At 31.8% G+C, this 17188-nt stretch overlaps 1 protein-coding gene across 1 annotated transcript in view; it reads right to left on the reverse strand.

Moving 5' to 3' along the window:
* LOC129224157 (gamma-tubulin complex component 6-like) overlaps positions 1-11791 on the reverse strand; it is a 107180-nt gene extending 95389 nt beyond the window's left edge. Inside the window, exons 1-5 of the mRNA XM_054858573.1 lie at positions 11573-11791; positions 9841-9969; positions 8885-8958; positions 6556-6728; positions 6153-6201 (exon numbers count right to left, since the gene is read on the reverse strand). Of these exons, the coding sequence (XP_054714548.1) occupies positions 6153-6201; positions 6556-6728; positions 8885-8958; positions 9841-9969; positions 11573-11771 (624 nt within the window). The 5' untranslated portion in view covers positions 11772-11791. The remainder of the gene's footprint in view (positions 1-6152; positions 6202-6555; positions 6729-8884; positions 8959-9840; positions 9970-11572) is intronic.
* Between the last annotated feature and the right edge of the window lie 5397 nt (positions 11792-17188).

Here is a 17188-nt window from a genome sequence, read left to right on the forward strand (position 1 = left end):
TAAATAGAAGCAGTCATAATTTGACATTAATTACACACACAATCATATATGGAATTGATTTAATGAGTATTTTGAACAGAAGGGAATAACTTTGGTTTTCATTCTTGTTTACTTTTGAGTTTCAAGGAAATGGCCCGGAACCGGATTCAACCTTTAAATAAGAAAGACATCGAATGATGCAGCGACAATAAAATTACTTACTTTCATAACCGTACTTTATAAGTAATATTTTTCAAAAGAATGCTAACACGCTATATTTCCTTTCTAGGGAGATTAAAACAAGCTATCAGTAATCAATGAATTCCTGAAATGGCCACGGCCCACCCGGGGCTGTCGTACCACTTAAGAAAAAGCACAGTAGTAATAAACATAAATTGTGAAATCATAATGTTGTTCTAACCTTTTTATAAGATTGCTTTTTTAAATTGCTTAATTAAAAATTTTATGTAGTTAATCAAGAAACACGTATTATTTTGATAAAAAAAAATTATTTTTAAAATCATACTCACCGCAAGAGCGAAAAACAATATTCCTTCGTTTTAATTAGTGCAAGAAAACTTTTTGAAAATCGTGATTTTTAGCATAAAACCCAACACGTTTGAACAGAATCTTTGTTTCTTCTAAAATTGAGTCATCTCAACATACTATTTTTTCTTTCGAGGAATTGTTAATGGGGTGTGTGTGTAGTGTACTGCTATAATCTAAGTTGGTGGGGGGGGGGATCTGCCCTGACGTTAGAGGCCTGTGCCCCCCCCCCCCCCCCCAAATGTTTCGTCACGCTACGCCTCTGCTTTTTAGGGAGAATTAAACATATAGAAATGGTCTTAATAAATAATAATAATAATAATAACACTAGATTGTTTCATCTTTTCTTTTAGATTCGTGCTTCCACGCCAGGACTTATTTGAATTTGCCGAACACTCTCAAAAGTTTCCACCCGAGCTATGGACCTCGACTTACTAAATTGTTACTTTCCTTTTACTATTTTATAACTGAGATTGAACAAAACACTATATTTCTACTTTTATTTGAAAGTGATTACTTGAAAATGTTAGGCAACAAAACCGTTTGCAGACAGTTGCTATTTGTTAAGTTAAAAAGCAAGCAAACTAGGGGATGGCTACAGAAAGTTCGGTAAGCACTCAAGCTAACTGATTGCCATAATCGCAGTTATTTTCTCATTAGTAGCTTTTTATAATGTAATTGAACCAATTGGTAGTCAGTTTTTAAAAAATGCAAGGAGAGTCAGTGAAAATGAAAGTAAAAAAGAAGCCCGGAGTTGGAGTCGGAATGTTTTCTAACGACTCCGACTTCTTTACCCCCAAAATCAGTCCGACTCCGACTCCACAGCCCTGGTGTGCACCAGTAAAAATATCAATAGTTTTCAAAATAAGGCACACATTTGTGAAATTTGACATGATGGTGGTTGAAACAGTAAAAACTGTAGAGAAACCTACAACAGCACATCAATAAAAAAAATCAACTTTTAAAATGTTACTTCAAAGTATATTTGAAAGCCTGTCAGTTGAGTTTAGTCATTTCATTTAAAAATATACTATGAGTCAACAAATCTGTTTTTTCTGAGATTACAAGGAACCTTTGCTTTAATATTGTTGTTTGGGGTCAGATACTTAAAACCTCTCGAAGAAGATAGTGCTTGAAATCTCGAAAACTAATAATAATGAGATAATAAGATTTTAAAAGAATTGGCGAAAATGCATATGCATTTTCAAATAACTTTAAAACTTTAATAAATAATTTTTAAACAATAACTTATTCTAAAACTTTAAAAAAACAATTAAAAAAAACTAATTTTATTTCAATTCATAGTAAGTTTTAAGGATGGAGAAATTCCATCAGAGATTCTGACTTAAGCAATGCACAAGGGTTAAATAATGATTTTTCAAGTAAAGTAAAATGGTAAAATATTTTCAGTTTGCAGCATCACCTATCTAGCAATACCTTACTGATGTAATTAAACATATTATATAGTTGATTCCAGTCAAAAAATAGATAGTTTTAAAGATCAAGGATTTAAATCATTTTCAAAATTTGATACACAACATTTGTAATATTTTGTGGTTTATCAAAAATTACTTTTTTATTACAAAAATGACAAAAGTCTTTTTTAAATTTATATTTTAATCTGACACATCAACCTTGATATCTACTGATGTCCAGTGCAATACTTATTTTGTTAATACAGTAGAAGACCGTTATAACGCCGACCTGTATAACGCAATTCTCTATAAACCGCACTACTTTTCAGAAGTAAACAATAGGTTTTGAAGTTTAAAAAATTACTCTGTTTTTCTTTGCAAAAATAAAAATTGTTAGGCAAATTAAATTTTGAAAGTTTTTCATCTTTCCATCTTATTTCAAAGCTTTTAAATTGAAAATTAGTACTCATAGTCAACAGAAAATACCAGATGGCTCTTGAAAATGCAGCTGTTATGCAAACCATGAAGTTAGCAGAAGTGCCGGATTTTGATTGTAAAACATTTATTTGTGAATAACTAATTGTAATATTAGTGCTTTAATACTCATTGTGGATAAAACTCATTCTGAAGTGCTAATATATAGATATATTCTGAAAATTAGTTTCAAAATTTGTAAAATGATCTGTATAACGCAAACGTTCTGGTCCCAAGGTGTGCGTTATAACGGTCTTCTAATGTAATAGGCATGTCTTTATTTACTAATTTAATACACTTTGTAAAATACACACAGGGCAAAATGAAATAGTTCATTTTGATTACTTATTCGTTCGCCGATTAAATCATTTATTTATTCAGTCATAAATTTCTTTACATTCTTTGAGTTATTAAATTACTAATTTACTCATTCATTTGTTAATTTTCTCATTTATTCACTCATTTATTTTCCTTATATACAGTTGGACCTCGATTTAACCCACCTCAATTTAAAAAAATTTTCTCTCCCCCCCCCCCCCCCCCCCCCCCCCCCCGACTAAAATAAAGGCAAAAACCCCTATTTACCAAATAATAAACCCTGATTTAATAAATTATTTTAACAGGCGAAAATTTTTTTTATTTATTTATTTTTTTTTTGTTAATTTGAGTTATGAGATATTGGATTATTTTCCAATTGTTCTATCTATATTGTCCCGAAATAGAAAAAGACTTTTTTTGGAATCGGCAATTTTTGACGGGCGAAAGGCAACCAACGAATGCTGATTTTGATGCAAAAAGCGATAATAAAACTCTCATCAAAACTTATTTTTTCAAATGCTTTACATGGCCTGGAAACTGTAAAAACATATCTTATGCAGCAGGCTGCAAATGACACAGTATTTTCTTCTCTCCATAAAGTCGAAAGAGAACTATTTTGAGCCAAATATCAAGGATATTGTCAAACATCTATTACTCAGTAGTTTAAAATTTCAAATTAACTAGTGTGAACACTGTTAAAACTACAGGATGCATTCGGCACCTTTCAGGGGAGAAACGCTTGTTCACCAGCGGCACCCAATACGGAGCCGAATTGGCATCTCTAACTAGGGTGAAAAACAGGCACCTTTTAAAAAATAGGCAGCTGGGGTGAAAAAAAAAGGAACCTCCAGAGAGAGAAATGGCACCCTTACTGTAGATCCTCCTCCCCCTTCCCCGTATTGTGTCCGTTTTTGAATACAGTTGTGTTTTTTTTTAATAGTTTTCTTTTGATTCATGATATTCTACGTTTTGGGCATTTTTCACATTGAACTCAGTACTGGAAATGATTAAAATTTGTAATTACAGCATTTGATCATGTTTCAGAGTTTTCAACATAGTTAAGAAGTGCTCATTGCTTTAATTAGGCTTGCCAGACATCCCGGTTTGACCGAGACAGTCCCGGTTTTCAGAGAAAATCCCGGTGTCCCGGTCGGTTTACTTTATGTCCCGGGAAAATATAAATTTAATTACAGATGATCAAAAAAAGTCTAAAAACAATTAACTGGTAAGGATTATCTAGGATTATTACTTTGTCATTTGCAACATAGACTTAAAAATTCATATCGCGGAATATCTTATGAGGATTTTTACAACAAGATTAAAACAAAAAAGAACTTTCTAAAAAAAGTCCCTGCCAATAAAAAGTATAAGTAAATATTGTTCAATTTTTTATTCCTCATTCAAAGTGTTTTTTTCTTACAAAATAACTTGTAGGTAAAACATGTAAGACGTAAAAAATTAAAAATTATATGCTTGTGACATTTCTTAGTACCCTTGTTTTAGGTTCATAATTAGTAACTACTGACTCATAGCATTGAGAATGTACAGTCCAGTAAAATACTCTAAAATCCAGTCAAGGGTGCGTACTCTTTTGAATACTCGCGACGCTGGGGGGGGGGGGGGGGGAGGTCATTCCGGTGTCCCGGTTGAGCATTTCAGAAATCTGGCAAGCCTAGCTTTAATTCATCTGATCATGCTCTAACTCAGTGTTTCTCAATCTCTTTTGACCCACGGGCCAGTAAAAGCAAATGAAAAACTTTTCGGACCAGTGAAATCTTAATCGTTTTCTAAAAATTCATAAAATAAAGAATAATAATAACTCGGGGGGGCGTTAAAAACTTGTAAAAACATTCGGAATTCTGATGAGGTTTTTTTTTAAATTTTTTTTTTAACAAAGTAACATTAAAAGTTAATAAAACAATAAATATCTACCCTTCACTTGGTATCAAAGAGCTGTCACAAATATGTTATAATTTAAAGACGAGTAATTATTTAAATAATGTGAGAAATTATACATTTACTAAAACGTGACCCGTGTCGAAAATGAAGTACAGAGGTACTTATGGATTATTTACATGAAGAGCCAAAACTATTCTGGGATATTTCAGCTATGGAAAAACAAAACCGTTTCATAAATGTTAATCAAGAGTATCAAAATACAATGCACATGAAGTTTTTCCATAGTTTAAAAATCAAAAGAAACTTCTAACGCTATCGAGACATTAACCGCTAACAGGAAATGATTCAAACACTTGAATGAAAAAGGAAAAAAAAAAAGTCATACGGAGAAAGATTCTTTTTTTTTGCTGTTTACGTATTCTGTTATATCCTACGAAGTACAAGAATCATTTTTGTTCTGGTCCTCACTTGTTGATTATTGATAATCTTAGCTGGTTATTTTGGTGATTAAATGCTGCTTATCGAGTACTCAAGAAAATAATGATAGATATTTTTGGTAACGTTTTGAATGATGGAAATTTCACGACAGTAACAATAAACGGAAACTAAACGACAGTAACGGGAACTGAAAAGCAGTAAATGCACTTTTAAATACTTTTAACTATGTTTGAAAGCCCTAAAAGCTACAAAGTGATCAAAAGCTGTACTTACTTGTTATTTCGGATAATTAATCCTAGAAAAGTTGTGTTTTAATCCAATAGTGTACTTCATTCAATGGGAAAGACACATAGATGCAACCATCATTTGTCCGCCATATTGAAGTGGTTGAATGCATGTCCATGGCAAAAGCGCATGCGCAGCAAGTCTTTCTATGACTGCATGTCGTTTTGGCTCCTCTGCTCTATTTCCTGGCTAGTATTGCACCTTATGGCACCATGCTTTCACCTTAAAGCGAATATATTCACTCGTCTGGAACCCCTGGTTATAACAGTGTAATAAGTTGTGAAATGCTGAATAAAAAGTGTACACTTTCTAATTATGGATATTTTTGCTCAGTCATTTGTTAGGGGTTTTAGATAAGGTAAGTGCAGTTTTTAAAGTTTTTTAACACCCCGATATTGCTAATAACACTGATTCAACGTAAAAAAAATTTTGGTCCTTATGAATTCGTTAAATAGGGGTCCAACTGTATTGATTTAATTATTTACTGTTTCATAGTCTATTCATTTATTCATTCCTTTGATAAAAAGTTTTTTTTTTAGCCAAATGGAAAATGTTTAATTAGAAAAATATTTTATTTTTTCCAAATTTCTCCATTTCTTTTTTGAAGGTACAAATTTACAGGCAAAGATTAAAAATATTGTTTCAATGCAAGTTTTACTGCTAAAAACATAGTTCTTTTTTTAATATACTGTAATTTTCAAAACAAATTTCCAGTTTGTTTATTTTGAAAAAGTGACCTTGACAATATATTTCATTGTTCCACATTCTCTACATAAAATTAAAAAAAAAAAATCTTACATTAACAGAATTTAGGCTTTTACCAGGAAGATCTGCACTGAATAAGCTCCTACAAAAGAATAGAAAAGAAATATTTTAATACTCTAAAAAGGGAAATTGTTTATTAGTCTTAAATTCTTTCTGTTACTCAAAAAACATGAAACTTCATTAAAAATATGAAAATTATTTTTAGCTAAATTTGAATAAGGAAAATGGTAGAAAAGGACCTCTTGTGCAAAAAGTCCTTAATAGTTGTCATATTTGCTGTTATGCCCATATAGTTCATTATACCACCACACACTTTTTACCCAAATTGAAAAACAAAGTGGAAAACTTGCACTCTGAAGAAGAATTGCAAGCCCAATACCCGAAATATGACATGAATAAGAACCACAATAAAAAGCATCAGTAATCATTTACTTACTGTAATTCTACAAGGTCATTTTCAAAAACTAGCTGCTCTTTTGGAAACTGTGCCGATGAGGAGAAGTGTTCACAATCTACTCCGAATTCAAAAGTCTTCGCAAAACTGGAATTATGCTTTGTAATATTTGTTAAAAACTGAGATGCCGTGAGGGGAAATCCAAATTTATTTGACTAGAAATTAATCAAGGAAAAAACATTGTAATAGAGCTCAAATTTTACAGAAATCTATTTCAAAACAGATTTGAAAAAAGGTTTTTCAAATCAAAAGACTATTTTTATAAACTTGGCTGGGACGAAAGAGTATGAAATCAAATACGCATATAATATCTTGATTACGACACAAAATTGCAGTTAATATTAATATTTAGTTTAATTATAAAGCAGTCAATAAAATATAAATTAAAAATTAAGAGAAGAAATAATAGAGGCAGTAGAATACTGTAGTAAAAGCTGCTCACGCAAAGCCTATTTCCTCTCTCAAGCTTTTAATTTTAACTTTTATTGGCTACATTAAAATTAACTTAAATATAAAGATATTCTGATCAACTGCAAGTTTTGAGTGTTGTCAAGGAATCATACTTATTTTATTTCTTACCTTTTAGTGTGAACCGAGCTTACAGAAAAAGTCTTTAAACTTAAAAATCATTTAGATATTTTTGATGATTTCATATATTGTTTTCCCTGAGCAACAGTAGGATATCTTAGTGTTATTTCTGGGATTAGATGTCTTAGTGTTGCTCTGAGGAGAGGATATATGAAATTTAAAACATATTTACTTGTCACCCATCCTTATTTTTGGAAAATGGTTCTAATTTAAATTTAGTTTTAATTTAAACGTATTGCGCATAAAGTGACAATAGCTTGTAGTTACCTCTAATCTACTCTACATATTGCATTTTTCAAGCTCAAATTTAAAAACAATTTTGTGAGAAAAAATTATTTTAAAAACGCTATAAAACTAATAACTTGACTTGTTTTGAAATCTCCAAAAACCTGTATTATATGAAAAGTTTCAGTTTAGCCTTGAAATAGGTTTATTAACTTTATAATTACAGTTATCTTCCATTGTTTTGGGCAACAATTAAAAAGGGGAATCGGCAGGCATTGTGACAGAGACAGTAACTTATGAAGAAGTTTTTAAATTAAAAACAAAACTACAATAGATACTCTTTTCCCAAAACAAATGAGTATTCTAAAACATAAAGATACCAATAACCAGACACTCACAAATGTTTTCAGTCAGTTTTCCTTACCGGCGATATAAAGAAATGAGTGAGTTATTGTAGGTATTGTGCTTCATTTAGAAACATAGAGAAATCAAATTCAGTAACCTCCTGCTGCATTAGATACAAAACAGAAGAGAAGTTCCCCTACCATTCGCATCTCTACATAGTATAAAATGAAGTCTCGAAAAGCGTCTGTGTGTTTGAACTTGCAAAGCTCAAAAACTACCCGGCCGATTTTGCTGAAATTTTCAGTTTGTTCCTTCAAGTCCTGAGAAGGTTTGCAGACCAGTTCGAAAACAATTCAATGATCAGTTCTTTTTTTATTCCAATTTAGGCTCAATTTTCACAAATTCCCGAATATGGGGATGAAAAATTACTCGCAAATAGTAATATTATATATCGTTGGAAAGGGAAGAATTTTCCGCGTTCTACGCAATTTGTTCTAATGCTCTAACTTAATTGCAGCGGGAGTTTTTTACGTTTTTAGCTCGAATATTTTTAGGCTTAGCTGAAATTTAGGCACTACTTTCTTCATTAAATCCATCAATAAAAAGTGAAGGAACTGTCCCACAGTTTTCTTTTTGACAGCATTGGAAAGAGCTGCTTTTTTTACTCCAGATCTAACTCGACCTAAGGTTGAAAGTTTAACCCTCTATCTCCATTAGAAAAAAAATTACAAGTGAATTAGTTCAAAAATCTGTTCCCTATTCAAGTTTTTAAGCATTTTATTTTGGGTTTCCACGGTAACACTTTTTGAATCCATTGTTTATTTCCATCTTGCTCATTTTCAATCCTTAAACTTATTTTATTTTGTGTTTCCATGGTTATGCCTTTTAAATAAATCTTTCTCATTTTCTTTAAATTTCTTAAAAGTATTTTAGTATCTGTCGTCATTGTTTGGCAAGAAAATTTTGCATGATTGTTTTTTTTTCTTTCATTTAATCCAAATTAGAGATGTATAAAGTAAAATATCTTTTAAAGAATAAATTCTATTACCTCCCCCCTCAAAAAATGTATAAAATTCAAAGAGAAAAGTTTCATTTCAAGGAAGTATAAAAACATGATTTTATAATTGAAAGTTAAAAAAATAAGTTATCTCACTAGTTCAGTTGATGATGGTTTCAAAAGTTTGCCCTGTTGCATAATGACGATGTAAAGAAAATTATGAACATCTTCTGAAAAGGAAAAAAATACCATAAAGAATCCAACATTTAATTAAGATGAAATGAAAGCAAAACTTTGCTAAAAAGGCTTTAAAGGTTTTTTTTCCCCCTGCTATTAGTTTCTCTTGACAAACTGTAGATTTAATTTTAAAATGAATTTGAAAAATTCCTATTATAATAATGCCAATGGTGTATATGAATAACCAAATACAAAATTTGTGACAAAATATAGCATAGGAAATAATGGACGGATCCAGAAAATTTGCAAGGAGGGGGCAATTGATTTCAAATACTTACCCTTTTATAAATTTCCGCCTCCCCTCATGGAAGATTGTCTCAAATTAAGGTTTTTTTTTTTAGTTTGAAACTTCAAATTTTAAAAAAGTCATCAAAGGTGTCCTATAATTGCTCTTTTTGGACTTCAATTTAAAGACTTTTTCTGAGAGAGCTCCGAAACCTATCACATGTCATCTAAGATAGTCAAAAATTGAGTTTTTGGAACTTCAAAAAGGTTCCTGTGCAAAGTTCCAATCCTTGTCACTAAAGTATTAAGAGATGCGCCACAATTAAGTTTTCAAGACTACAATTCTAAAAAAATTCCTAAGGAGAGCCTTTTTTTTTTTGTAACATTATTGAAGAGTGTGTCTAAAATTACGTTTTTCGAACTTCACATGCCAAAAGAGTTCCTGCATCTTGGCTCCAGGAGGGAGTGATCGCCCCCATGGCCCCTCCCTTGTATCCGCCCTTGTAGGAAATTCAAAAAGTATGACTCAAAGTTGCCACATTTAGAAATTTTTTAAACTTTCTTAAATATTGAATAAATTTGAACCTGAGTTACACATACAACATGAATACAGGATGCATGCTATTCTAATATCAAGTCTTTGTTCTTACCGTCCGATAAATGGTAATCAAAAGATATTTCTGGAAAGTTACAGGCAGATTCAAAAAAATCTTGACAAGAAAATTTATCCACTAGAAGTTCAAGTTTGACACTCAACTCATTCTCCAAGTCTTGAGAATCTATATGCATTTAAATGAAAAAATAAATATTAATATATGCAAGGGCTAAAATTAAATTTTTTAAGTGAAGAGGAAAGGTCCTTAGAAGAAGTTATGCTTATGGCGATCACAATTTTTGGGAGAGAGATAAAGCAGCAATAGTATCACATGCAGTATACCAGAAAGCTTGGTTATCACATTCAGAGACTGCAGTTTTGTTCTTATTAGAACTCATCAGTCTTGAATAGTGAATAACCGAGCTGAGGCAAAAGCAAAGATATACAGTCATGCCTGCTGATACAGGGTTCGTACACAATTCTTTAAAACAAAATCAAAGGCTTATAAGGACTAAAAACTCCAAAAAATAATTACCTATAAATAGAATTAATAACAAATTGGTGCACTCATGTTTTTTTTTTATTTAATGCAATCTATTAGAGAATGGTGTACAATATTGAACATAAAAGATACATTAAAAATGCAAAAAAAAAAAAAAAAAAAAAAAAAAAAAAAAAAAAAAATCCGAAAATATGATGTAATGAAATAACAGAAAAAAAATCCAAAACTAGCAAACAAATTAAATATCTTAATTTCCGAACTTTTTGCCCTTATATTTACACCCAAGGAATTTTTTTTAGAAGAAATATTTGTTGCCGCTTGTTGAAAAATTTTTTTGAATTTGATACAACGAAGGAACGATGCATGCTATAATAATGCTGCTGCTTGATCTGATCAAGTGATCATGTTGACATCGAGGGTATAATGAGAATTACCCCGATATTACAAATAACCTCGATTTAACATATAAAAGTTTCGGTCCGGATGAAGGAGTTAAATCAGGGTCCGACTATATTAAAATTGCAACATAAAATTTTTACTGGGGAAAGTCCCAAATTCCTTTTTAGGGCTTCAAAAATATTTGGGAGAGAATCTGCAAACCAAACCCTTTTCCTTAAATCTCCTCTAACAAATATAGCTTGAAATTGCATAGTTTAAAAAAATATCTTTTGACACTGAGTCAAAAAATGCGATATTGAACCCTGTGGCAGTTTGGCAATGTATTTCAAAGTATTAAAAATACTCATACGTCTGCTGCTCCCCAACAAACTATCATATGGGCACTCCTGGTTATCAGAGCTCATGAAAAGTGATTGGTAGTACACTTTACTATTTCACATTAAACTTGAGGGCCAATTAATTAAAAGTCTTTATGTATTGTGCCTGTGTGTGTGTGGTATCCCTCCTCTCTCCCTCCTAAACATTTTTCTTTTTCTGCTTTGCTCCTCCCCCCCTCCCCCCTAAATTGTCGTATGTATAAAAGTGCAAACAAACTTTCTTCATTACAACCCCTCCCTCAAACAAAATCCTGGCAACGGCCTTAGCAATAGCAGTGATTAAAGTTAAGACCGGCTAAATAAAAAATATGCGCCAAGTGACATAGGTACCTTTAACTGAAAAGTTTTTCTTCTTTTTTTTAATTTTAAACCATGCAATATATAGTGTTTTCTCTAGAACTAAAATGGGGCGCTCCCTGAAAGGGGGCAGGGCACAGCACACTTTGTTTGGTGGAAACACTAATACAATATTCAAAATCAAAATTAACTTTTAATTGAATTCTACAAACCAGCTGTCTTGATTCCTGCTTGAGAACTGAATGCCATCCTTTTCAGCTCATGACCAACCTCAGAACTTCTTTTAATAATTTCACAATATATTTTCTGTGAGTCAATTCTATTGTCTTCTGCATATCTCTCAAACAAATTAATGAACCGATCCAATAATTTATGAAGGATTACATTTAGGGTTGAGTCTTCTAAGTTCATGATGTTAATTGTTTATTAACCTAAAGGATAAAACATTGAAAAGAATTACACATCAACTGTACATTTTGTTGATAATGTTTTAATTCCAACTAAATAAGTTGGCAAAATTTTATGCACATGGAAAAATCACAACATACACATACCATTACTAAAGGTATAAGTTCTTTAAAAAATAAATAAAACAAAAGAACAGATATAAATTACGGAATGTCAGATTTCGTTTACCAACTTCATCATTTAAAAAAAAGAAAATGAAAACTTTAGTGACATTTATATGGACATACTATGAACTGTTTAAAGGGATTGATTGCCTTTATTTTTCTTAAATCAAAATATAAAGATAAAATAAAAAATAAATATATACTCATATATATATATATATATATATATATATATACAGCGGCTCCCAAAAGTGTTCACCATACACTTTGAAATTTTTTAGTAAAACCAAAATAAGGTGAAACTGAATTCGAATATGAAGTCCAATAATTTTTCACATCATTCCTATGTCATTCTAAATAAAACCCTGCAGTTTTTTTCAAAATATTGAAAGATCTTTTTGAAATGGGTCTAAAAAGGAAGAGACAGAGAAATAATAGGCCACAAAAGTCATTCTACACTCAAATATTTTCGAATAAATTCATAATTAAAATTATCATATGAAGCAGTGAGAAGCAAAGGAATGTAAGTGGACTACTTTAAGTTTCGAGTAAAACACGTTTAAAGAACAGATCCTACTTAGGCTTTCATTGAAATTTTTTTCTAAATCATGCTGTACAGCAGCACCTACCAGCGCTACTAGTATAATCTCTTGCCCCAAGACAGAGGAGGGGTTCACCAACTATGTGTAGTGGTTATTACAAAATTTTTAATTTTGCCACTTGCATCCCCTTGCTTCTCACTACCTCATATGACGTTTTTTTTTTTATTATTATTTTTGCATTGTGTTGACCCTCAAAAGTCATTTGGCTTTAATTTTTTGTTTACTTATTCCTTAATATTGTGCTGATTACTTTAAAATGGCTAATACTTGTAAAAAACCACAAACACCATTAAAAATTTGAATTTTTTCCTCACAGTAGCAGTAAATTGGTTTGAAATTAAATTAGTTAATTTATTCCATTCTATCATCGTAAAGTGCTTGATAAAATGCTTTAAAGAAAAATATTGGACCGAAAACAAGGTAAGAAAAGGTCAATCAGCAAAGTTGACAAAGCGTGATTGGTGATTTACAGTTGAAAAATGCACATTTGAGTGCTGCAAAAGTTTCTGGAGTTAAATGAAAATTTTTACATTTTCTTTTCACCTACAATTGTTCACCCAGTTCTCTGATTAGCTGGAGTAAATGGGACCTCTTCCCACAGAAATTTTCTTCGCCGTGCGAAAATCAGAAAGTTTCTGCTTTTCGTCACTAAATCAATGACACATAAGCTCAAAACATTTTGGAATTACGTCTCACTTACAGATAAAAATGAATTCAATATTTTTGGTTAAATTGTTGCATAATCTATACATATAATAAAATAAGATGTTTGTGTGTGTGTGTGTGGCGCGCATCCCGGGAAAACGGTAAGGCCTAGAAAGATGAAATTTGGTATACAGGTGTAGTTTTTGCTGAAGTTGTGCACCTCGGGCTTCGATTTTTGATATTTCAATTAGAAAAAAAGTTATTTAATGTTTTATGTGATTTTTAGCACTTTTTAGTACTTTTAACCTCACAGACCCCGAACCAATCGCGCCAGACAAATATTTTTGATACTATAGTGTTGGAAATTTAATTTTAAATATGATGAACAAAAAAATTTTGAAGATAGAGCAATATTTGTATTTTTTATGAATTTTTGAAAAAACCTTTAATTTGCATGTTTTCCTGGGTTTTATTTTTTTCTAATATCATCCTGCGAGAAGTATCAAAGCCTCATTTCTGAAATTTAAGTTGGTAATAGTAAAACCATTTCGCCCTCTTCAGAAGAAAAAAGTTCTTAAAAATACGCAATAGTTTTTTTTTAATAATATTTTTAATGCTGAACACATCATGTCCTTTCACGCATCAGTCGAAAAAAGCGTTCTTCAATCTTTTATGCCTGTGACGTCACTACTTGGGTTTCGATTCGATATTTACGATGGAATCTTAATCGCAAGCAATGTTAATCTTTTTTTTTTTTTTACTATATAGCTCACTTCATTTTCTGACGTGATGACCACGTGTTTTTTCAGCAGCGCTTGCTTTTTTTCATTCCTTTTTTTTTATTTTATTTTATTTAGGGATTGCATTTATTTCTTTTTCCAACCCCCCCCCCCCCCCCAGCTGGACCTTTCGCTGTATCTATATTACGCTACATTTCATAGTTGTGTGCATTAATTCAATAAAAGCAGCGAGATTTTTTTTATCTTAGTCAAACGCTACTTTTTGCACACTACGGGGAATTTGAGCTTTTTTTTTTTTTTTTTTTGCTCTACTTAAATGAAAAAAAGCGGTTTTTTGAGTGTTCTTTGTTTTTATTAGGAAATGGGTGAGGAGGTCAAAATAAATAGAGATGGATAAGAAAATGTAGAGATAGATTGTAAAGGTAGATAGCCTTGTACGTAGTCTTGGCATAGTCTTGGCTTTGGTAGATAGTCTTGGCGTAAAAATGTGAATGGCACAAAAAAAAATGATAGAGATGGATTGATTAATACTGCTGCCAAATTTATTTAAGCAACCGCCGAAGGCGGCAAACTTGAAGTAAAAAGGTAAATGACAAGTTAGCCAAACAGCCGCCGTAGGTGGCTGCTTGCACATTGGGTGTCAATGCCCCCCTCCCTCCCCCACATACACCATGACTTTGAAAAAACAATGCTTTCACATAAAAGCGGAAGTGCTTTTTGTTTATTATTCGACAAAATTTGCATGAAAAGTACGTCGTTTGTGTCTCCCCTCCCCCTCCTTTAAAAATATTCCAAACGACGAAACTGGAGACAGATCTAGAAAATATTTTATTCAAATTATTAATGATATAGATAGATATAGATTGATTGACACCGCCACGAAATTAATTTAAGCAGCCGCCGATGGCGGCAACATTGGCTTTAAAAAACGAATGATTATACTGATTTATAGAGAAAAACATTGATTAATGTCGTCGCTAAATTGTTTAAGCAGCCGCCGAAGGCGGCACCCCTGGCGTAAAAAGGCGGACCAGCTGGTCGCCGCAGGCGGCTAGTTGTAAATAGAAGAAAAAATTAGGAACTTAATCTTAAGAACTTAGTAAGACCAGTTAACCAGGACGGTGAAGGTGTTCTTGTGTGAGGGTGCATATCAGCATCAGGACTAGGTAGTTTGGAATTTTTTGATGAAATAATGAATCATGCTGTTTATTTAAATATTTTAAAAACCAATTTTAAACTATTAGCCAAAAAGTTTGTTATCAGAAACAACTTTTTTATCAATATAACTATAAGAAGCACACGGTTTTCAATGTTTGCGTCTATTGGCGAGAAAATTGTCCTAAAGTTTAGAAAATACTCCTTCAATCTCCAGATTTGAACTTAATGTAACATATTTAGAGATATCTGGAGGCTCGATTATGAAAATACCATAGACTAATAATAAGAGTAGACCGAGCTTCCCCAGACTTGCTGATGAAAAAATTGGTTCATGGATATACATCATGTGACTGGTGGAAGGCTCGGCGAAAACTTTGGCGGCATGGTTGCCAGGTGGCAGGATTATCTATAGTTTGGCACTCGGCATGTATTTTAAGACGTAATGTGTTTTTATTATAATTTTTTTCCCAGGTGCAGAGATGATTGAACTGTTTTTCTTTTAGTTATGCATTATTTTGACATTAGTAATTAGTTTTTGATCGCAGTTTTCAGTAACTTTAATTTCATTTGGAACTACTACATCAGCGTTGGCGTAAACGTAATGGCGTAAACTTTTTGCGTTAACGCAAAAATGTACTAATCGGTATCTTAAATTGAAATTGTAGGTAAAAATCCTACCGTTTGCCGATTCTTTTTGGGCGCTTGCATCTTTAATTGCTTAGAGAGTTATTAAAAATGAATAAAGAAAATGCACAATACTATCTAAACGAAGAACTCACTATATTAACAAAATATTTGCAACTTAGAATAACAAATTTACAAATCAGACTCCATAAAAGATCATTCTTCCATGTTTCATCAATTCTATTTATTTTATTTCTCGCTCACGTTGATCGTCTGCTACGATCAACGCCCGCTGTTGCTAGGATATCCACCAGTCACATGGTTTGGTTTATGAGCAGCAAAAGGGTTGCCATAGCTCGGTCTACTCTTATTATTAGTCTATGGAAAATACCGCTTTGAAATGAAAATAGAGCTAGAAATATTACGACTCAAAGTGTGGTTGAACAGTTACTCAGAAATTATGCAAAAAAAGAGAAAAAAGAACGAAATCTAAAAAAGGTGTTGTTGATACTGCATGATATTTTACTAAATAATAACTTAATAAAAAGTTAGATTATTCAATAATATATAGACATTTTTTTAAGTGTACAAAGACTTTTGTGAGATAAAATTTCTGTGACTTTTTAGTTTTTGATTTTTAAAAAATTAAGTTTTAATATTTTTAAAATTAATTTCATGTAGTTTTGGGGGATATTTCGATAATTGGGAATCTGGCGCTCTTTCTTCATTGGCGTCAATTTTTGGTTTCAGCGCCTGCGCGAGAGGTATTTTTCATTGCAAATCTAAACAAAGCGAAAGGGGTACTATAGGGATACTATAATACTATAAATCAACAGGGTTACCAAAATATAATTATTTGCACCATAAATGAGACGACAGCGCCAGATTCCCAATTATCGAAATATCCCCTAGTTTTGTTGAAAATTGATCATAGATCTTATATTCCGAAGTATCAATTCTAACCAATTAATAGGGAACTATTTCATTGAAAGTCGTAGGTGCACGAACACTTTTGGTAACCATACAATTCCTTTTGTCTTCCGTTTTCTTTCAGGATGAGGTAAGGATAAATTAGAATATATAAAAGTATATTTTCATAAATCGTTTTCAACTTCAGCAGACGCTGTTCGCTGCAGTTTCAGAATAAATTCATTGGGTCGCTTGAAAAAATGTAAGGCAAAAAAACTCTTATCTTACCCGTTTGAAAACTGGTTGTTGCAGAATATTAAAAGTTTCTTTTGAGAAAGAACATCTAGCATATTTTAAAATAAAATAGTCAATAGTCAATTGCAAATATTTTTTTTCCAAGCAGTCCCGCCGCGAAAATTTGACACAATATTTAGTTCACTTCAGTTCCTTTCATATTACTTGGCAAGGGAAATCGAAACTATATTTTCTTAAGACTAAACGACAACTTCATCATGTAAAACAGGATAAAAATATAGGTAAAATAGTTCAGTACAAACAAAATTTGATCTTATCAAGAA

This window comes from Uloborus diversus, chromosome 6, assembly GCF_026930045.1.
Source record: "Uloborus diversus isolate 005 chromosome 6, Udiv.v.3.1, whole genome shotgun sequence".
Classification (NCBI taxonomy): Eukaryota; Metazoa; Arthropoda; class Arachnida; order Araneae; family Uloboridae; genus Uloborus; species Uloborus diversus.